At 41.5% G+C, this 22,291-nt stretch overlaps 1 protein-coding gene across 1 annotated transcript in view; it reads left to right on the plus strand.

Moving 5' to 3' along the window:
• Positions 1 to 22,291, plus strand: part of ITIH2 (inter-alpha-trypsin inhibitor heavy chain 2) — a 27,754-nt gene continuing 5,463 nt past the window's right edge. Inside the window, exons 1-16 of the mRNA XM_049813729.1 lie at positions 1 to 198; positions 1,780 to 1,854; positions 6,776 to 6,811; positions 7,538 to 7,710; positions 8,423 to 8,527; positions 8,858 to 9,020; positions 10,307 to 10,414; positions 11,622 to 11,750; positions 12,397 to 12,513; positions 13,764 to 13,932; positions 15,332 to 15,457; positions 16,352 to 16,533; positions 17,666 to 17,851; positions 18,682 to 18,821; positions 19,380 to 19,552; positions 21,546 to 21,677. Coding sequence (XP_049669686.1) covers positions 115 to 198; positions 1,780 to 1,854; positions 6,776 to 6,811; positions 7,538 to 7,710; positions 8,423 to 8,527; positions 8,858 to 9,020; positions 10,307 to 10,414; positions 11,622 to 11,750; positions 12,397 to 12,513; positions 13,764 to 13,932; positions 15,332 to 15,457; positions 16,352 to 16,533; positions 17,666 to 17,851; positions 18,682 to 18,821; positions 19,380 to 19,552; positions 21,546 to 21,677 — 2,098 coding nt within the window. The 5' untranslated portion in view covers positions 1 to 114. The remainder of the gene's footprint in view (positions 199 to 1,779; positions 1,855 to 6,775; positions 6,812 to 7,537; positions 7,711 to 8,422; positions 8,528 to 8,857; positions 9,021 to 10,306; positions 10,415 to 11,621; positions 11,751 to 12,396; positions 12,514 to 13,763; positions 13,933 to 15,331; positions 15,458 to 16,351; positions 16,534 to 17,665; positions 17,852 to 18,681; positions 18,822 to 19,379; positions 19,553 to 21,545; positions 21,678 to 22,291) is intronic.

Here is a 22,291-nt window from a genome sequence, read left to right on the forward strand (position 1 = left end):
TTTGTTCAAAATACTGCATAACCCTGAGCTGTTTCCTTGAACTTGTCTCAGAGAAGGAAAAATCTTGCGTCTACTACCTATGCGGGCTGTTCTCAGGAGTCAAGCAGGAAGAAAATGAAGCATCTGATCTGCTTCCTGATTTTGTTCCTTGTTTCTGGAGTAGGAAGCTTTGATCTTGTCATCGACGAAATCCCAGATGTGAGTATTTCAAGGCAGGGCCTAGGTCTCCCTTCCTTGCTGATGTCAATGTTGGAGCTGCAGCTGGCTTCGGTTGGAGCAGAACTGGGTCATTACTTCAGAGCTCTGCTTGTACCTCAGGAATTCTCTTCTACTTTTAGCTGTAAATGGGATGGTTCTGATAATTGGGTTTCACCTGTGATGCATAGCATTGCTTTTTTAATATTATTAAAGTTGGGATAGTATGGGTATAACTCCGAGTTTCTTCTCAAGCAGGATTCATATTTTTACCTCTGCTTTGCTTTTTCTGGTGGTTTTAACCTTTAAACATTCACATGGGCTTGTATGCTCAGACGTACAGTGTATTTTATACCCTGTTTCCCTGAAATAAGTAGAAACAGCACCAAGATATCTGTGTGGATGGGGTCTCCTGTTTAGACCACTATGAACTTCAGCAAAGCTTCATATGGACTCAGGTTTTTGTTAACAAGAATTCAAATACAGAGTTAAGATCCTATTGACTACACTTCCCTCAGCAAAGGGATGTTGTAATTTATAGAAGAGTTTGTAATTTCTTAGGATAATACAGTGATGAAAAGAAGTATAGTTATAGCTTTGACTCTGAAGCTGAGTCCAAATTTAAACCCCCAGACTCAGGTGAATTTAGGTTTGGGTGTCTACACCCATTTCCACATTGCCATACTGCAATATTTCTGTGAAGTCAGCAGGGATGCTGCAAAGCTTTCTTTTCCTTTGCAAGATTAACAAAAAGAATTAGTGGGCCAGGATATCTTCTTTTTCATTCTTCTTATTCATGACACAGTGAGATTTTTATACTGAGTTTGTAATATCCAGGAAAGATACTCCAAACCTGTGGTCTTTTCTAACCATAGATGCCCTATCAGTTTAACATCAGTGTGTTTAAAGAGTTTAAGTTAATTTTGTGCAAACCTTTGTGTGTGTGCTGTCATACAAGTTGGAGAGCAACTCATGTACTTAAACTTCTTCATTGCCATAAATTAAACCTCTAACAAAATTTAATTAAGAGTTTTGCTGTGGTGTAAGAACCATGCTTCCAACTGAATCATTGCAGCTTTGCATTTGGAAAGCACCTGATGTTCCTTTATTGTCAATGGGACAAATTTAGTTCTCAGGTATACTAGTATAAAACCAGAGACAATTTCTACTGGTTTGAGCAGAAATTCTCTGAACTTGCTGGTTTAAATGAGATCAGTATCTGAAATGCTGTAGTTACCATTGCTAGACCCATCCTAATGATAATCTGCCTCTTGCTTTTTAAAGTCATTTCAGTGTGTTAAATATTTCTCCTTGTTTCAGAAGGAAAGGTTGTAAAATGATGGTAAAGGTCATGATCTTATAAGAGTATATAGAGCTAGTTGGCCACAGAGGGTGGCACATGTGTGAAGATGCAGCATTTTGGTCTGAGATGGCTTGTGCCTCTGCTCCCCATTTGCACCAAGGGGAGGTAAATTGCATTTGGAACTCTATTAGAGTGCTGATCAACAAAAAAATCAAGTGATAAATAAAACAGTAAGGCAGCAGAAACACCTCTTTCTTTCTTTCTTCCTCTTTCACCTCTAGGAAGTGGAAAACCTGATTGACCTAGAAATCGATGGATTTCCTTCAAGCTCCAAGACAAGAAATGGCAGGTACCAGGTACAGTACCCAGAAATGCTTCAAAAGAAGGGAAACAAGAATGCCTGGGAGCTCTCTCCAGGTGGTTTGTTCTGTGTCAAGGGTTGTGAGTGTGCAATCAGGTGGGACCAGCAGGTCCTTATATTCATTGAGACCTCCGCATCTCTTGTGGGGATAAGAACTGCTACTGTCCTTTATGCAGTACCTATCACAACAAGGCTTTGTTCCATATCTGCGCTCCTAAGGACCATAACACAGATGCTAATCAATGGAGATACTTGTGTGTCTAACTTCATGTGTGGGAAAAATCCCATTGATATTGGTGAGGCTTTTCCATGAGAAAATGGAAAAGTAGTTCAGATACTGGCAGTGTAGGCTGAAACCTTTCAGTCCTGCAGGTAGTTCATTCATTCATATTTAAATCAGGTCAAAAGTGTGCAGCACATGTCACACGGGTAATGAGCCGGTGGAGTCTGAGACCAGGGAAAAAAAATTGTTTCCGGCATGCTGATGGGTTGCAGATTATTGTAGTCTGTTGGCTTCCGAAACAGAAACATTTAAACCAGCATTGCGGGAGTTTTCTTGTGACTTACCCACTAGTAATTAAAAATAGTAATCATGGAATCAGTTTTTTGAAGATATTAACTTTTATTACACTGCATGAAAGAAATTATCAGAGTGGACTTTGTCCTCCACCAAGTTCTGGTGCTGCCTTTCTTGAGCTTGTTCAATATAGTGAAAACAGAAGATGCTCTTGAGTAAAGTTGGATTTCCTAGCATCTTTGAAGTTAACCACAGGCAAACATGATTCCTCTTTATACTAAGGCTTTTTGAAAAGGGCCTCACACAGAGTGTAAATGTGACTTACTGACACCGAAAGCCCCCATTACACTGCAAAAACATGGAAGATTTCAGCATAAATATGAATCAAGCCAGCTCACATTTGCCAGACCAGTATTTAAATAATTTAGTCATGATCTAAGCAGAAATCCCCTCTGGCTGCACTTCTTCAGGGCATCTTTTCTTTCCAACATATCTGTATTAGTGCCATATGTATTATATTGCCTCTGTTCCCCAACTTTCCAGATACATTGTAGTATAGACACATGCATGCAGTAATTTGCAATTCTACTAGTGGTTTTATTATACCAGTAATGCCTTATATTCACATATATTATTTCTCAGCCTTTACCTAATAAATGAGTCTAAACCAAGAGAACTAAGATCTCAGCTATAGGATGAGCTACGCTTATGTTAGTTGAGTCACAATAAAATATTAATAAATGAGATTAAACTGAACTATGTGAAATATCTTGAGACAGTAGCTCTGGCCAACAGTAGCACACAGTTACTTACTGTTAATCACTAGAGGAAGGCTGTCTTCCAAATTACTATTTTAGCATTATGGTTTTCTACAGTGAGGTCACTAGCCCATTGGCAACAAGACAACAGAACTCCGTAGACCCTACTGATTAGCTCTAAATAGAAAGAACTGCTTTCTAGGTCCAGATCAGGTATTCTGGTGAAAAATATTTGCTCCTGAGTAATTCCAAAACCACTGTGTCTCGGGTATGTGAATGGTCCTCGTGACCACAGAAACAGAGTGCCCCGTGGGCTGGAATGCAGGTAACCTTATGAACCTCTATATCATGGTGCACTGCCGTTATCTCTGTTTTAGAGGTAGATAACGGAGCTTCTGTCTAGACTGTTAGATGGGATGTTCTGTAGCATGTCTCCCAGTTTTGGTCCTGATCTCCAGCTGTCCGGAGCCAGGTGAGATCACACTTATTTCCTTACTGCCTTGCCTGCATGGTTACCTCTCCATGAGAACCAGCACAGGAAGAAAATATGGAAGGAGAGAGAGAGTGGAATCAACTGGCTGGAGAGTCCCCCAGCTCCCAGGGTATAAATGCAACCAGAGAGACCAGGATCCATCTGCAGAACTGTGAAGACAAACTTTGCCAAGCTCTTAGGTTTGAAATGGCTCTTCTTGCACCTCACAGTAAGGGTTATGATCCCCAAAAGGAGTCTGAAGAGGCTGCAATGAAATTGCAGTGTGTTAAAAACTGTTAAGAAAATTACTTACACAAAAACAAGTGAATCTGTGAAGAAACAACACCTCAAAGAACTGAGAGGACATGCCAGGTAGATCTCATCTTCTTTCTAGTTTCTCATGCTGGGCATCTGCTTTTCAACCTTTTTCATGCCCCAGTAGAAAAGTAATTTCCTTCAAATGCAGTATAATGCATCTCTGCATCTCTGCTTTCCTTGTTTTATTAAGTCACGCCTCAGAGCAGCCTGTAGACTTCAACTTGAAAGTAATGGTAAGCTAGGCATCCCACAGATGACATAAAAATGGCAAACTCTTGTAATGCATCACCTCTTGTAATGTGTTCTTCCTTTAGACACCATGGCTTCTTCCTCCACGGACAGGACAGGAGGAGTCAGAGCCAGCAGCCCTGGATAAAAGTTAGCTTGAAGTACCCAATATTTTCTTGACCGTAGAATGCATAGTAGCAACATTCATGCACAGTGATTTGAACAAAGATCATTGTGGAGGGCTAAATATCCATAACTTTTTCAGATGTCAGAGTAAGACAGGTCTCAGTACCTGAAGATAGCGCTCAGCATCTGAAGACCAGATCCTTAAAACAGTTTCTGAGGCACTTGTTGTCTCCACCCTAATTAGCAATTTGCCACACATTAGCTATTGTACAAGATACTGTTTCTATGCAGCGCAGTCATCAGCAGATCTGAATGCGATTTAAAGGCAAGGATCAGCCATGAATCCTCACGTGAGAAATAGCACGAGTCTCACGTGCCACAGAAGCCCCTACAAAGCCCATGTTCTCATAACCGCACCAACACTCCAACTTGATGTATAGTTATCTACAGCTCTGTCCTCCTGACCTGTTGGAGTGGCTGCCCTCTCAACCTTTGACATCCCAGCAGGATGGTTGGCTTGCCCCATGTCTGATCTCTAAAAACAGCAGTGGGAGGCACTACATGTGCAAGTGATAAGCTCACGTCTCTATCAGCACCTCCCCCTTCTCCACCCTCACGAAAACAGACAGGAAGGAAACCTGGGCATCTTGAAAGCTTTAAGCATCATTTGTAAAGTGAGTGGGGAAGTCTAAGCTCTTCTGAGAACCAGAAAAGTACCACAATAAACCAAATCGACCCTGTGCTAAGGTCTTGGTCTTCATCTTTTCAAAATTAGATTCGTTTCTGTTAAGGTTGGTTTAGTCTTAATTGCTATTCATGCCGGTGATGTTTCCTATGCCTTGGGTATGTGTGGGGACAATAGTCATTCTTCACGGTGTGGTTCTTTATCAGATGTGAAGGGTCTAGTTCACTGTACAGTGATGTTTGTGGGGTGTTGGGATGGACTGAGCAAGGATCAGTCCATCAGGGTTTGCAAAGGGACTCTAGAGAGCCATAAACCTCCATATCTTGAAATCCCAGATGGAATGTTTCAGATGGAGCCTGTAGAGCTAGTAAATAAAACCCCACATTTACTCTCAGGCAGGTGGAAATCCTGCAGTCTCTCTACCTGACTCTAAAGGATCCTTAAAATCATCTCATTAAAATGATCTTGCTATGACCTGTATCATCTCTTATGCAGCCCAAGATTTTCCTAGTAACAGTATATTAATTAGCTTCAAATGAACTTAGTAACTGTATAGCAAGCCTTATATGTACCATGTAACTAATGCAGTTTTCGTGAGCATCTTCTGTGGGTTTGCGGCCCCTTGGATTCAAGTGCTACTGAAACCTGAGATGAGATTGGTATGTTTTGGTACATTTTTATAATTTGGCCATGAGTAGCTGAACTAGTCTCCCTAAATTCCTGCTCATCAGCTGAGTTGAATGGCTCAGTTCACTTGCCTCCATGTACAGATCTAGCAGGGTCCAAGACATCTTACTTGGTGCCAGATACCATCAAGACCTACAGGAGCCTCATGATCTCCTGGAGCCCCAGCTGAAGGCCAGGGTGGTACCCTTGGGTACCCACTCCTCTAATCTGTACAGTCAGCATGGTTTAGGGCAGGACTCATTCAATCAAATGGAGGTATCTATTTTCAGATGAAAGGGGTCACTCCACGGACTGTGAAGAGCTGAGTTTGCCCAGCTGTGATGATAACACAAAAGTAGATATCTGCATTAAACAATTGCACCTCCCCCTACAACTGAGTGAGCCAAATCCCATCCCAGGATTACTTATGCAAGTTTAAGTTTTAGGGAATTAAACAGAATGATTTAAATGGCCACAAGATGTCACCACCTCTTCAAAGATATTTCCAAATGGAACTATTCATAGGCCAAGGGAAAAAAACAACCATTAATGAGCAGTTTCAGCTCTCCTAAACAGCACATACTTAGCTAATTTTACATATATACAAGTATATAAATGTATATTGATTACACAATTGGGGGGGGGTATATATACATGTTGCATATAATATGATAATATATATTCTAAAATGTAAATGAAAACAAAATGAGTTAAAAAGGTTGTTGAGGTTTTTTCCACTTGTCCCAGAAAAAAAAAAAAAAAAAAAAAAAAAAAAGATAATATTTCTGTTAAAATAAAGGGTTTCTGAGTATGACTTTTTGCCAGTATGTTTTGCTTTCAGGAAGAATGTTTTTGTTCTAGAAGAGAACGTTTTCTAAAAAAAATAAAAGAGAGAGGAAGAGAGTTGTCCTTCTGGTTTTGATAGCCTCTAAGTCGCAGCTGGGAGATCATGTGCTCCAACATCCCATGTCTAAATACATAAAATAAGACCAAAAGGAATATGCAAAGTCTGAGAACTCAAAACAATTCTCATGATCTTGGAAAGCAGCTTTTAGATGTTACCACTGTCTGATCCCTGTCTTGAAACAGCCACAATCTGTGTTCTTAGCTTTGCTGAAATACATTCTCCATATTTTTCTTTTCCAGCGAAGCACATCCGACTGGGGGTATGTTGGAGATCTGGTGAGTTTTTTTCTTCCTCTGTGGAAAATAATACTGAACAAAGTGATTTTCTAGTTAACCATTTTTTGGAAATCAATCCTTTTGTTTGTTCAGTTCCTTGTTTTTACCACTGGTTGGGTATTAACCTATTTTCTTTAAACACAGCACTGTTTGCACAATGCTGTTTATACAACTGCTCATGGAGGGAGAAGGGTATGGCAAATATGAAGAAATAAGCATCAAAAGTGATTAGACAAAGACAGTATCTTAATATACCAGTTTAATACTGTTCTCCCGCTGCCGTGGTTTAATCATTTACAAGACTAGGTCAGTAACCAATGCTTCAGGTCTCCTTTATTTAGGACTTCTATTGGAAATGTACGTGCTTTCCTCCTCAGTATATGATGTTGAGGATTACTGTGCACCCTTCTATGCTGGATTGCACCGATAGGGTCATTCCAATGACTGGTTGCATTGTCAAAAGCAAGGAAAACATTCCAGCTTAATAAATTCCATCTTTCAGCTGAAATGTTATAATGAACTATATTCACGTGAGTACCCTGCCACAATTGCCAGGCAAAACATGGAGGTGTCCTGAACTTGAGTTTGTGTCCCATCTAGCTGCCATATTGTAAGGAACGGAACTTGAAAAAAAGGCACTGAGACTATAAAAGGAGTTGATATTTCCCTCTAGGGCACATTTTCTAACTGTGTCCTAAATTTATAGAGTAATTTTCTCAATTACAGGTGGAGGACGATGACAAGATAGGTCTTTACAGCTACAAAGTTCAATCCACTATAACGTCACGGTTGGCCAACACAATGATCCAAGCCAAAATGGTGAATAACGCCAAACGGTCCCAGCACATAGTGTTTGATGTACAAGTCCCCAAAGGAGCCTTTATTGACAACTTCACTATGTAAGTAGCCTTGTGGTCTAGCAGGGTTCAATGTGGTGGCAGAATGGGGTGGGAGGGAAGTATTTGTACAAGGAAAACACTTCTTATTATTTTCCAGGTTCAGTGTAATTTTAGCAGACTTTCTCAATGAAAAAAGCTCATGTCATCATACTGTCTGTCTGTCCATCTCTTCCTTTCCAGTAATTATTGGGCCATTGGCCAACATCAGCAAAATTTGACAAAAGGACAGAAGTCTCAACTAGACTAAGCTCCTAACTCTCTTGTGCAAGTTGGCACCAGATCAAAGGAGAGAGAGAGAGACGCAGATAAAAGCCCTCGCTGAACAGAAAGGAACTAGCCTCGTTCAGTACACATTCAGAGAAGCAGCAGCCAGCAAGCTGGTCAGGAGACATGTCCTGATCCATGTTCCAAAACAGGCATGACATCAGTAACTGCCTGCCCTGCCCAAAGAATGGGGAAAGTGTGAAGGAGGTGGGGGAGAGCAGATCCTCCTCAGAGTACAAGAGTGCTGGCTACTTGAAATAAAAAAGCAGGTAGGGAAAAAGATACAGATCTAGTGGAAACCAGACATCATTACTTTAGGGTTAAACAAGAGCCTTATTATTTCATTTCCCACCAGCTTAGATTTCACTGATGTGCTTCTAAAGTGAAGAAACAGTCGTCAATTGTAAAGTTGTTTCTTTTGCACACTGACTGTGCTTCTCTCTCCTAGGGACATCAATGGTATAACATTTACCAGCAGAATTCGGGAAAAATCTGAAGCCAGAAAAATGTACTCTCAAGCAAAAGCCAAAGGCAAAGCTGCTGGAATAGTAAGGTATAAAGACTTTGGCATATGGGTATTGTACTGAACTTATTCATAGGAGAACTGAAGTGATCCATCCCAGGAGAAGATAGATGAGGGGGGAACCCTGGGAAGGAAATGGGTTGCTTACTTACAGCAATTCTGATACTTAATTGTCAAGGACTTATCTTGTGTTTCTGCTTTCAGCTTGATAAAACATACTGTGCTAACAGACAACAGCAGTTCCCTGATATAGGCCACAGTTAGAATCAGATCCAGCAAATGCATAACTCTAAACCAAATGCAAAGAAGCTCTCTTTCTCCTTGTATTTTCTCAAAATAACCCCACAGCTGACTTTTCAGGAGCAATGCCTTGGATATGGAAAACTTCAAAACTGAAGTGAATGTGCCCCCAGGGATGAAGATCCAGTTCGAACTTCACTACCATGAAATGATTCGAAGGAAACTGAGCTCCTATGAGCATGTCATCTCTGTGAGGCCAGGACGCTTGGCAAAGCACATGGAGGTAAAGTAGAGCTGGTGTGTGTAGGCAGCACCCCACAGGTGAATCCTCACTGAAAAAGTAGCCAAGGTTCCTACAAGCCCCACAGCAAGATGCTTCATCTACAGCTCCTTCCTTTCATATGGGCTTGGTACAAAGAGCCTCAAGGTCACTGTGTAGACCAGCACGAAACACTTCAAACCAGGAGCCATGTAGCTACATGAGTGAGGAGCAAATGTTTCCTGCCTCGTCTTGTACTAACACAGTTGGGAATCTCCTGAATCGTGACTGACTCACGTCAGAACCACTTGGGCAAACAAGCTTTTGCCTATATATACCCTTGTGTAAACTTGCCTTGACTGAAGGGAAAAAAACCCCAATGTTTGCTATTTATTTGGAACAGTGCTTTTCACAATAATCCCAACTTCATGAGATAGTGTCCTGTGAGAGCAGATGTTCTCTGAATGACAGTCCCTCCACAACTGTCTGCCAGAAGATGATTTGTCTTATTCTTACCCTCTTTCTTACACTCATTGCAAAGGTGTCCTCTGTCATCCATCAACAGACACAAGATACAGGGCTAGCTGGACATTTCCATCCGGCCATTCTTACGTTCCTGTTTCATAAATATCTTCTTCAGCTTTCCATGGCTTCAGCACAAGCTATATATGAAGGTTTGCTGCTCACATTTCCTTGGTGCAGGCTGTGATCTGCTTCAAGCTGTCCAAAGGCCTGAGTCAGCCCTACTGAAAAGGACACCATGTCCTGCCTCTTAGTAGTCTTACTAACTATGCAGAAACACAACCAGAAAAAAGGCCTTATCTCAGGCTGACAGGATAAAACCTTTATTTTCCAAATAACCTTGGTTAGCCAAATAAAAGCAAAAATACTCTCTGTCCTGTCAATAGCATGAGTAGAGAGGGAGAAAACTCATCACCGAGTGTTCCCCTGGCCTCCTAACCCAAAGCAGCACTGAGGCAGAGTCACTTCATGCTTCTTTTGTGCTTTCAGCCTAAATGATGGTATCATGCCTGACTCCTATCCCACCACTTGCCCCAGAGGGTGAAAAAGAGGAAGAATGAGCATTACCACCAAATTCTTTCTATTCTTTGGACACTTTTTTTTAGCCTTTCCATTGTGGTCTATTTTCAGCATTGCATGGATCCCCACCATGAATGAGGCGAGCCCTACTGGAGCATTCTCAAGGGCAACCCACCCCCCCAGCTGGAGTTTGCCTGTGGAGGGTTCGTAAGATCCTGGTACAACGCTGGCACTGCTCCATACTAAATGTCCTCCCTTCCTGCCTTTAGGTGGATGTCCGCATTATTGAGCCACAGGGACTTCGCTACGTGCATGTTCCTAATTCACTAGGAGATCATTTTGATGGAATCACCACCATCTCCAAGGGAGAGAAAAAGGTAACAGACACAGTCTGGAAATAATGTGAAAACTTCCATTTTTACACTTGTTCTTATGCAGTCACGGCATTTTTTCTTACCTGCTGGAAGCATGCAAAAATATGGAAAAAATATAGTGTCTTCATTATTGATACCTAAATGTATGTACAAGATGCTCAAATACTACAGTGACAGCGGTATAGAAATAGTGTGTAGTCCATTCATCTTTGTGCAAAGCTTTTCATTTGTAATTCTGAAAGAGCAATGCACTGAGATTGCTGAATGTGAAAAAGGTAAGTGAGTGATGAGTATCAGGTGGAATAACCATTCTGGAATAAGTCCACAATCTCAGTTTCAACTGAGAACATCTGCATAGGGACTTATTTTAGGACTGCTCTTTTCCTTAACATTCTTACCCTAGTTTTTTCCGGCATAGTTCTTGGGTATAAGTAAACCCTCCAACAGTAGAGAAGTTTTTCTCAAGAAACTTCAAGCAGTGACTCTGGGAGGGTACACCTCTTCTCACTTTTACGTAGGCATTTAATACAGCATATGTGAATCAGGCCCAAAAAGTCTGTCTATACTACTATAATAATATATCAGACAGTATTGTTTCTTAATATCTAGGCTCAACTTTATGTCTTATTCACCCACATTCCTAGTTCAGCAAATTATTTCAGAGGTAGTGTGTGACGATATATATTACGTCTTATCTTCTCAGGAAATTTCAAGTTATCCAGTCAAAGCAGAGAAATAATGCCATAAAGTCTGCATAACCAATCATGTGACTAATGAAAATGATTCCTAGTACTCAATTTACAGACAAATTACAAGCTTTCATTTGTTTGAGAAAAAATCAATTAAAAAGCTATTTAAAATGTTGATAAAATTATGGATAGTTTCAAGTAGGTAAATGTTAAATAAGCCAACATATTACTTACTAGAAATGGTTTGCAGAGCTCTAATTGAAATATTTGGTGCTCTAGATAGGTCATCTTATTTGTGCCACAGTTGCTACTACTGACTCAGCATATCCAGGCAAACCTTAGTGCTGTTTTCCTTTTGAAGTGACAAAGTCCATTTTCCACTTAAACTAAGAGTACAAATAAAGAAAGAAGAAAAGCATTCAGTGAAATAAGATATTTCATGAATAGATGAACGCCTTTTGTTTCAATGATCCAGCTTTCATGCAGCCTCTGATTGACCGATGATCACTTCTCATTTCAAGGCTCATGTTTCTTTCAAGCCAACAATGGCTCAGCAAAGAAAATGCCCCACGTGCTCATCCACAGCAGTAGATGGAAATTTTGTGGTGCAATATGATGTGAACAGAGAAACCACGGGTGGAGAATTGGAAGTAAGTGTTGCTGTTTAACTGTGATGGGGGATCTGTGAATAAAAGAATTGCTGTCATCAAGCAAACTGTGCTAAATAAGCTTCATCATTCAGGAGAATAAGCATGAGAAAGAGCTCTGTATCCAATTGAAAGAACAGAGAGGTTTTAAGTGGGCAGAATGGATTTACTTAATTTATGGCTAAGACATGGTCTTACATATAGTCAGGAGCAGATTCCTGTCTTGTCCAAAATACAATGTCTTTTATACCTAGCAGCACTCTGGTGATTTAATGACGAATCAGAGGACAGAGTCATTGGATGTTGTACCAACACATCACAAGGAGACAACCAGATCACTATTTTTATGTGAAAGTGAAGCAGAATTATGGCGTTGAATTATTACAGACAGAGGAGTCTTTTTTAATATGTTTTTCATTCCTCCCTATGCTAGTGCATGGCTGTTGTCTGAGAACCAGGCTCTGCTTTCCTTGATAAAAAGTAAAGACTGTGGAGTATAAATGGTGTAAGGCCACAGAGACGTGCAGAGCTGAAAGTTAGAATTAGCCCATAAAGAAGAATAACATTTTCTGCTCAGTTATTGTCCTGAGTTTTCTGGCATCTTTACTATAGCTCACTTTACTGTGAATATTTTTATTTTATTTTGCAGATTTTTAATGGCTATTTTATTCACTTCTTTGCCCCGGAAAATCTTGATCCTCTGCCCAAAAACATTTTATTTGTTATAGATGTCAGTGGCTCAATGTGGGGACTGAAAATGAAACAAGTAAGTGCTTGACCTCTATTGCAAAGTGAACCTCCTGCCAACTTTTCCCATGTGCTTTACCATACAGTTACGTAGCAGATTGGCACTCAAAATTACTAGCTTAATTCTTTACACTTCACACCATCAAAAGCCTCACTGAATCGGAAGAACATTTGGTGAATCAAAGACTTCATGATTTTACTCTTTATTTGTAATGCTCCCTCCATGTTGTAAGGAAGAAGTGATGCCATCACAACACAGATTTTAGCTCTAAATTAGAATTTTAATTGACAGATCACAAAACATTTTGCAAAAGCTCTGATCCCCTTTTTCTCTAATCTCTCCTACTGAATCCTGGGGAAGTCTCAGTGGGGATACTACATCCCTGCTTTCAAAAAGTTGTGGACAAATTGTTGACAGCCCACTGAAGAGACATATGAATTGTTTAGACAACATAACCCATGGGGGGGGGGGGGAAATGCAAAAAATAAGATGTTTTAGTCTGCAAAAGAAAAGACTTGGAGGGACATAATCAGCCTCCAAATATGCGAACAATTATTCCAAAAGGGAAACTCATCAACTGACATTCATGCCCACCCAGGGTAGAATAAGATGGAATCAGATAGATTTCCAGTGGGAGAGATTTATATTAGATATTAGGAAAACCTTTGTAGTGCTGAGAGGGGAGTTCAGGAGATTTTAGATCATGTGTCACTGAAGGTTTTTAAGAACTGGCTAGACAAACATTAGTCGGGAATGATCTAGGTATATTTGAATTTCCTTCCAAGCACAGTACTAAGGTGTGGCAGATTACTTCCTTGGGGAAATCAATGCTGCCAAACTGTGGTACAGGCTAATTGTCACTTATTTAAATCACACATCTTCAAACAGATGTTACGCAGCCTGAAATGCCAACATTGCAGACAGAGCTAAGTCTCCTGAGCTAATATGAGCAATTCCTCTCTCCTGAAGCACAATGTCTCACAAACTGCTTCTCTTTCTCACCTCACTCTGTGTTAGCAGGAGTTAAGCAAAGATGGGTTGAGTCGCATGGGTTTGTTCTTGCTAATTGCATTTTTTCTATGTTTCTTTGGTGAAAAGTTCAACTTTATGCAAGAAGTGCAAAAAAAGAGAGATTTGGGTAGCAGATGCTATTTTGGATTCCAGTGCTCATGTTCTTATTCATTAGAGGCATCTGCCTGTAGTCCCAAGAAGATGCTTTCAGCAACCGAAAGCATAAACTCATCTTCTCTTAAATTTCTTCTTCTCAGACCATCGAGGCCATGAAGGCAATATTGAGTGAGCTCCGTGCTGCTGATCAGTTCTCCCTTATCGACTTCAACCACAATGTCCGATGCTGGAGAGATAATCTAGTCTCAGCCACCCCAGCGCAGGTTGAAGATGCTAAGAAGTACATCCAGACAATCCATCCCAATGGGGGTACGAGGTTTTGACTGCAACATTCTCATGGTAGTTAGATATCACAGGAACAGGTACCTCAGACAACCTTCAGACTGGCAGAGTATTCCTAACAAAAAGTCTGATTCCCAACATCGGAAAAGTGTGTCCTGGAGCTAAAGGAGAGGAAGGATTCCAGTTTATTGTGTTAGAGGATGAGATGGCATTTTCTTCTACTGAATAAGCTATGACAGACAGAACATAGACCATAGAACAGCTGCCTTTAATCTATAGGTCCTACTTCCAGCCTCACAGATCCCAAATATCCTTGAAAGACAAAGGCCGTCTCATGCCTTTGTAAATCAGATCGTACGAAGCCCAACTCCAGGGTCTCCACTGGCTATAATTTGTAGGCTACACCATGATCTACTAAATGCCACCCTAGGCAAACTGTTCATCCTTTTTGTGCCTTCATTTCCTGTCTGATAAAAAAGGACAGTTGCCTTTTTCAGCCTTACAGCACTTTGGATGCTTCATTTGTTAGTGTTTGAGCAATTTGTATAGAAGGGGCTCATGATCACTTTAATCTACTGCTCTCTGAAGTGCAGTTCTGGTTTAGTTGTTCAGTTATTTGTACGCCAATAAAGTGTAGGGGTTCTCCCCAACCTCAGAGCCTTCTGGTGCTGCGACACCTTCATTTCCAGCACCTTTCACTGGCAACATATAAGGTAGAATCAACATGAAGTTGTAGACTTGTCCAAGATCATCAGTGTGTTGGGAATAGGAAACCATGTTGGGTAAATGAGTGTCTCATAAGCCTGACTTTGTTATCCCAAAACAATTGACAGATAAGCTAAGACACCTGTTCCTATCCAGCAAAGCCAGTTTGTAATGCAGCATTTTATTATCCTGACTCTGGAGCCACTAATTTTTTTCTTTCTTGACAAAGAAAATACCTATTTTTTTGACTGCTCAGCCTTCCTACTCCTGTTCCGTTCATATTAATTTCTTACTCTGTCCCTTCTGTGCCACAAGCCAAACCTTTAGACAGGCTCAGTAAAAATACACCTCTTCTTTTCCAACGAAGATGTCCAAGGAACAGGCTGATGCCAGAAAAGAAAGTTTCATCATGCTCTCATTCAATCATTTGCCTGCAAACCCACTGCTTTTCCCCACAGCAAATAGTTCCCAACACCACAAATGGTCCCACTGGAATTAGTGAGGGGGAATGAGGGGGCCACATGAAGATGACAGCCTGGGATGAAAAAGGGAACCAGAGTGCAAGCAGATGTACCGTAAGCATCACAGAGGAGGAGTTTTGCTGCCTTGATCTCAGGCCTTGTCCATGCTGATTAATTCCACTAGAATCTCAGAACTGATCTGGATTCGACAAGGGGCTCGACAAGAATCAAACTTGTTTTCTTCATTGTGTCTTTGGCAGGCACAAATATCAATGAAGCTCTTCTCCGAGCCACATTCATCCTGAATGAAGCCCAAAACTTAGGCATGTTGGACCCTAACTCAGTCTCCATGATTGTATTGGTGTCTGATGGAGACCCAACAGTAGGTAAGGATCCTGCTTTAGGTGAGAAGAAAGCCCTGTGGGGTTAGCCTGAGAAAAGACGCAACAAGTAGACACTTTGAGAGTAAGTTAAAAAAAAATCTGTTTCCCTTTCTTCCAATGCCTGTGCTGCTTTTGCCAAGTGCTATAGGTGCCATGGGGCTTTGCACAGAAGCTTTCAAAAGTTGAGCAGGTCATGTTATACAAGTTATGTACTTCTTGCAATTACAGAGATGCACAAGTCCTGTAGGAGAGGTAATCACAACAACCTTAGAAAAAGTTTCCTCTTCCAATGACCTTAGCCCAGACAGACCTATGCAGCCCAAAGTGTAACATCAAAATCAGGAAAATAAAGTAGAAAGCAAATTAATTTGGATTGGATTTGGTACTGGTCAAAAGCAATCATTTACTGCAAGACGCCATCCCAGAAAAAGGCTGCCATTAAAAATAAAACTGAAAAAAAGTCAGTTCCTATTGTGGCAGAGAACATCTTAAGTACAAGAAACAAAGTAAAACCTTTATGAAGATGTCTTAGTCTGCAGACACCTTGAAGCAGTAATTCTGGGAGAGGTCTAGATGCGTTAAAAGTACAAACTCCCCAGGAAGTTAAGAGCCCTGGATATACAAAGAATATGCATCAGATACAAAAAAAAAAAAAAAAAAAAAAAAAAGAGTTCAAAGAAATCATCTTCAGTGGAAACAATTTGTTAATCTCCATCCAGGAGAAGCTCAAATGTCACTGTAGGCACTGCAAAATGGAGATTTGGCATCTGAGCTAATTGTCTAGATTTCCCTTATATTAAGAGAGAACCAGAGACACTGGAAGAGCATGAATGCATCTACCTTGACGGAGACCTCCTCCGTTGCTCAGATGGATGTCACCCTTTATGTGTCTCCAAGGTGAGCTAAAGCTGACGACGATCCAGAAGAATGTAAAGCAGAGCATAAAGGACGAATTCTCTCTCTTCTGCCTTGGGATTGGGTTTGATGTAGATTACGATTTCCTGCAGAGAATCGCAACTGACAACCGTGGCATGGCCCAGAGGATTTTTGGAAATCAGGAGACTTCTGCCCAAATGAAGGTGCGTTTCTGGCCCATTACCTCTGAAACTCTCCAGGTCTCTTCACAGATGTGGAGATGGGTAACTCCACTAGAAAGAGCAGAGTAACTGTAGGTTCATAGGGGCGGTCATGAAAAGTATCATATCTTCTGGAGAGTCCTGCAAGATGACTATCATGTATTAGCTTAAGTGCTCCTAGTTACAATTTTTGTAATATCTATAATACATACCTTACTGCTCTTTGTGGGATTAATATTCTATAAAAAAGTTCTAACCATAAAAAAACCATAAAATTAAGGCCTGGATTTTACCTCAGGCCTCTTCAGCACTAACAAAAAGCATAGATATAAATGCTAAATGATAATCCATGCTTTGCTGGTGTGAGAAAAAGTTCAATTTTAGGAGGCTCTGGCTCCAAATCTGAGCAGCAATTGCTGATGAACAAATTCTCACACCCTTATTCTGTTTCTATTCATAGGTTTCATCACCTATGCAGGCTTCTCATACTTCTTCTTTCCCAACACAAGTGTGATAGGACACACAGAGGTGTGCCAGGACACACTACATCGTGTTCTGCCAGAGCAGCTCTGACAGCGCAGCCCCTCAATATGAGACAGCCTCCATCCATAGCACCTTATGGGTACCTGTTTTCACTCTCTGATTCCATATGCTAAACCCAGCTGTGCACACATCCCAGTTCACACCAGCCAAGTACAACAGGGTCAGAAAAGGGTAGACAGTCTACAGCCCAGAAGCAAAACCAAGTGAGATACAGGTCTAGGTTTTGGCAAGAATTAGGTGGGAAGCAGCTGTGTGGCTTATACAGTAGCCAAGAGCTGATCAACCTGATAATAGATTCAGGCCCGTATACACCTGTGTTCAAGCCTTTTAAGTCTAGGAGGAACACAGCCCATGGGCTTCTGACCATCCTTTGACTTCCACAAGACTTGGGCCAGACCTTCTTGCTGTACCCTCTTACAAGTGCAGTAAAGTCTAAGTATAAAGGAGTTTGTTTTCTCTGGGACAAGGAAAGTCCCACCTGCCCATTAGGGCTCCGGGTTTCGTTACGTGCTGTCCTTTCAGTAAGAGTGGCACATGTGGAACTGTTGCTTCGGGTACAACAGACTCACTTCTCTGTCTCCTTCCATCTCAGAATTTCTACAACCAGGTTTCCACCCCACTCTTGAAGAAGATTCAGTTCAACTACCCCCAGGAGTCAGTGTCAGACGTCACCCAGAGCAGCTTCCACAACTACTTTGGTGGCTCGGAGATAGTAGTGGCTGGGAAGGTCGACAAAGAAAACCTGCAGCACTTAGAAAGCATCGTCACAGCGACAGCAGTGAGTGAAGGTGTCCCTCGGATACCTTCTCCTGGGGTTTGGGCTGGTTCATACACTCGTGTGTACGGTCTTCTTGGGAGGTTATTGCCAGCAGAGTGCTTTGTCCGCTTGGGTTCTGGGTGGGAGCGTGGGGAAACTCATGCGAGGGTTTGTCCAACAATGTTTTACAACAGCTTCAAGTACAGTCACAAATAGTCACTGCCTGCAGCCTGCACCCTGCCAGAGGAACTGCCTTCTAATAAATGTACCATACAAAATTCAGTTGCAAGGTTTCAGGACTCCTCTTCCAGGTGGAGTGGGATGGGGTGGGAATACTACATCTAGATCCTTCTTTCTGAGAAGGAACTGAAATATCCATACTCTTACAGGGCTTAGGAGTTGCCATTTGTTAGTTGCTGGAAAAAAAATCAAACATTCAATATTCTTTCCTGCCAAAACACAGTGTAGTCCAAGGGTCTGTGGGAGAAATAGAATTTGGTTCCCGTTCCTCAGTAGGAATTGGATGTGAAAAAGCCTGAGGGGAGGATGGCAGAGCTCTGTTAAGAGCCTCTTCTTTTGGCATGTGGTAGCACCCTCTTTGGCTACTTCTGACAGCTCCTTTACCTATTTTAATCCACTGTCACGAAAACGTCTTTAACAGAAGACCCTCTTGTCACAGCTCTCCTCCCCATGGCAGTCAGACCAACGGTGCTGGGACTTTCTGATCTAGAAGTGACCTTGGGCTGAGCGAGAGTGGGGCATTAATGACAACCATGCTAAGAGGGGAACTCAAAGCCGCCCCATTCTCCTGGCTTACCCTCCATTATCTTTCTCTCTCATTGATGGCATAGGCAAATGCAGAGCTCGTCATGGAAACCCTGCGAGATGTTGAAGAACTGGATGGCTTCATGAAGAAAGACAGATACGCAGATCCCGAATTCACTAAAAAGCTGTGGGCCTATCTGACTGTCAACCAGATGCTGGCAGAGAGGTGAGGACAAATGTGGTCTGTGGTAGGAAGGAAGAGAAACTTGAGAGCAATCTGGCTCTCTCTGAGACAACAACTATGAGGCTGCCCTCAGGGTTTCAAATGTGTAAGGTAAAAAAATCAAAATATAGGTGGGTGATATCTTCAGCCACATTCCTCCTATTTCTAGCACTCACAGATATCAGGGAATAGAGTTTGGGAGCAGTTAATTAGAGGAATAAGGGTCAAAGAGATCTGGCTGTGCGGCTGAATGAATGAAATGAATGGGAGATTTGCCTTACGGAGCCTGAGTAAAAGCTACGGAATGGTTCAGGATGAATCCCCAAGCAGAAAGATGTCTCCTGCTGAGACCAGGAGATAGACTGGGCTTCTTCAAGTCCAGGCCAAAGCCCACAGAAGCCAAGAATATTCTTCTTATGGAGAGTGCATTCACACAGGCCCTCAGCCTTTCCTTCTTGCAACACATACCAGTTTGGCTCTATGACCACTCTGTGGAGGAATTGTCATGGCAGCTGCCCTGTAGAGCTGCTAACCATGCCTTCTGTTTCATTTTACACCCAGAAACACAGCCCCCACTGCAGCTTTGAAGAGGAACATCACCAAATCCATCCTACAGATGTCTCTTGACCATCATATTGTTACCCCCTTCACAGCTATGCTGATAGAAAACCCTGAAAAGGATGAAATAATGCTGGCAGACCAGCCCAAAGACCCCAGAAGGGGCTGCTGCCCAGGTCAGTGTTTCAGTCTGTCCGTTATTCTACCTCTCTTTCTGACTTTGTTCTTCTTGTGTCAGAAGAACAACCATGTTCGTTGTTCACTCCAGGTGTTTGTGCTTATAGGATAACCTGTATTTTCAGTGAAAGCTGACCAAACCTTCAGCCAGTTGGAGACCATCCTGTTACACAAGTGCTCTTTGGAGCTATTGGCTTCAGTGCAGACTCAATGTGCCAACATTGCAATGATGAGGTTTCCAATAAGCCTACAAAGTCACAGATTGAATGTCTTCTTACTGGGACAGATAGGTCTAGTTCCCTGCACTGAAGCTGTAGAATTGACTAAACTGTATTTTATCACCACTTTTAAGCCTTGGAAGCTTCCTAAGATTGTTATCAATCAGCCACCAGCCCACATGGAATCTGACTTGTAACAACAGAGTCCCTCATTAATTAAACTTCTAGATTTAAATCCGTTACTTCAATACGTATTCCAAGGTCCTTGCTACAGCCAAATGAGGCAGGGTTGGCTTGGTCTGGCATCATATGGTAGAGTAACTCTCAAAGCAATAGCTGTCGACATCCATGGGTGTCTAGCGTATCCAAAGTCATCCCTGCACAGCCATGTGCTTCCAATGAAACTTAACAGCAGCTAATGTGCGCCCTCATCAGTCAGCGATTTGGAAAAGCACAACTGCTGCTGTCAGGAAAACATTGCCAGTGCGATGCAATGGAAGCACTGAAAGTAAAAGATCAGCTCCTTGAACAGTAGAGTCTGGTGGTTTAAAACCTATTAATAAATGGCAGAGTTTACAACTGGTTGTGAAGGAAAGAAGCAACCTACATTACACCAACAGACAGCATCATCCGACTGGCATTTCACACTGGAAGGGATTGTGACTTTGCTGAAACTCCAAGCACGTGTCCTGCCTCCTCAGTTCTCATGTTCCTGGATAACTAAAAAAAAAAGTCCTGATGCTGGCTTAATGAAATGGGGTTCTTATGTTTGTTAATAGTTATTTTTAGATTCATTTCTTCTTCTTTTCAGTTTTAAAGTCTGCAGCTGAGACCCAAAGAGAAATTAAATAGTTGTTATTTATACTGCATACTACAACTCACAACTGCCAAACAGTCCAGCACAGAAATAGCATGTATTGCATTCATGTATAATGAATTCATTATACATGGCACCAGCTGACTAATTCAGACCATAATTATGTTGATTTAGATGATGCAGAGGATTTAAGTGATTTTAACATAGGTTCTCGTGTCTTTGTGTTTGATGGAATAGTCAAAACTTAACAACACTGAAACCAGGGTCATGGCATCTATGGATTTCAGGAACAGTGGGATGTGACTCTTGAACTGCAGTAGAGGACAGAGCTTGTAAAAATAATATCAAATATCTGTGCTTAGGATTGTGCAACACATGGGCTGTACCAAAAAGTTTGCATATACAAGGCATGGAATGGGTAATCTGAAATAGATTTTTCTGTCTGTCCTTATATAACTCCCATCAGAGCTGCACTGTCTGTTTTCATAGACAAAGATTGTGTTTCTTCCACTGAAATCACTCACTTCTCAAAGGATTGTCTAATTGTTCTTTTATCATGACAGACTTATTGCAAAAATGAGGAGCCAAGTCAGCAAAGCTTTTACCACCTACTAAATTTTTAAATTTCAGCTTTTTATTTGGCAAAACACTTAAGCCCTTGCACTGGGGGCTTTGCTAAAGTGGGGCCTGTTTGTATGAATAAGAGTTAAAAAGTCAGGCTCCATTTTTCAGCCATAGCTTTTAGTTAGCTCAACTGGCCTGGGAACTCATATTCCTCTGGTGGAGACACTGGAGTAAATCCATCCTAGCTTCATTATACAAGTCTGTTTGTTGTAAACGGTGTTGTACCTGCTTTACATTGGTATAACACCAAATGATCTGCTGCATTACTTTAAAAATTACACTATAAAATATGTCAGCACTAACAAAAACCTAATTATGACTGTCATTTAACAGGCACTCTAGGATTAACTCCAAATGCACCTAATAATAACAAAGGTATCCCAGCCTGGGCCAATGACACAATTGCACCAGCCAGTTTGCCTGAGCAAAGGAGTCCTCCTACGTCCTCTCTGAGCATAAACAGAGGTAAAAGCTACAGTATTTCTCTTCAGAGAAACACCAGACAGCAACACACATCACCTAATACACAAATAAAAGCGATATAACCAAAGTTATTGGGCAATTTGGGAATTTCAGGATCTGTGACAAGATGCTAAACCCAGTAACAATGGAGGAGTCTATCAGTTGTCGTAATTTTTCTTGTTGAGTTTTCTGAATTGTTGTAAAAGCTGTATCTTTATTTAGGGGCTAGTCCACAAGAGAATACATCAACTGCTGTGACTAGCTGATGAAGCTACTTCACTGCTGTTGCAGAGGACATCAGTGTGAAAGGTCCTCGATACAGCCCCTGCTGAAGGTCTGAGCAGGGCACAATCACGTGCCTCCCAAATCACAGCCACCTCAGTCAAATTTTTGTCAATCAGTCTAGAGCCCAAGGACTAGGCTTTTCTTTATAAAATACTGAGTCATTTTGGCTTTGAATAGATGAACCTGTAAAAATATCCTCTAAGCTACAAGCATTGAGACTAGTTTAGATCCTACTAGGATCCCAGCAACCCCATCTTCTGCTGCGTGCTTCCCTGAGGCTGAGGCTGCTGGCTGAGCTTACATTTAGCTTCTCTGCAGTAGCAAAGCTAATG

This window comes from Accipiter gentilis, chromosome 11, assembly GCF_929443795.1.
Source record: "Accipiter gentilis chromosome 11, bAccGen1.1, whole genome shotgun sequence".
Classification (NCBI taxonomy): domain Eukaryota; kingdom Metazoa; phylum Chordata; class Aves; order Accipitriformes; family Accipitridae; genus Astur; species Astur gentilis.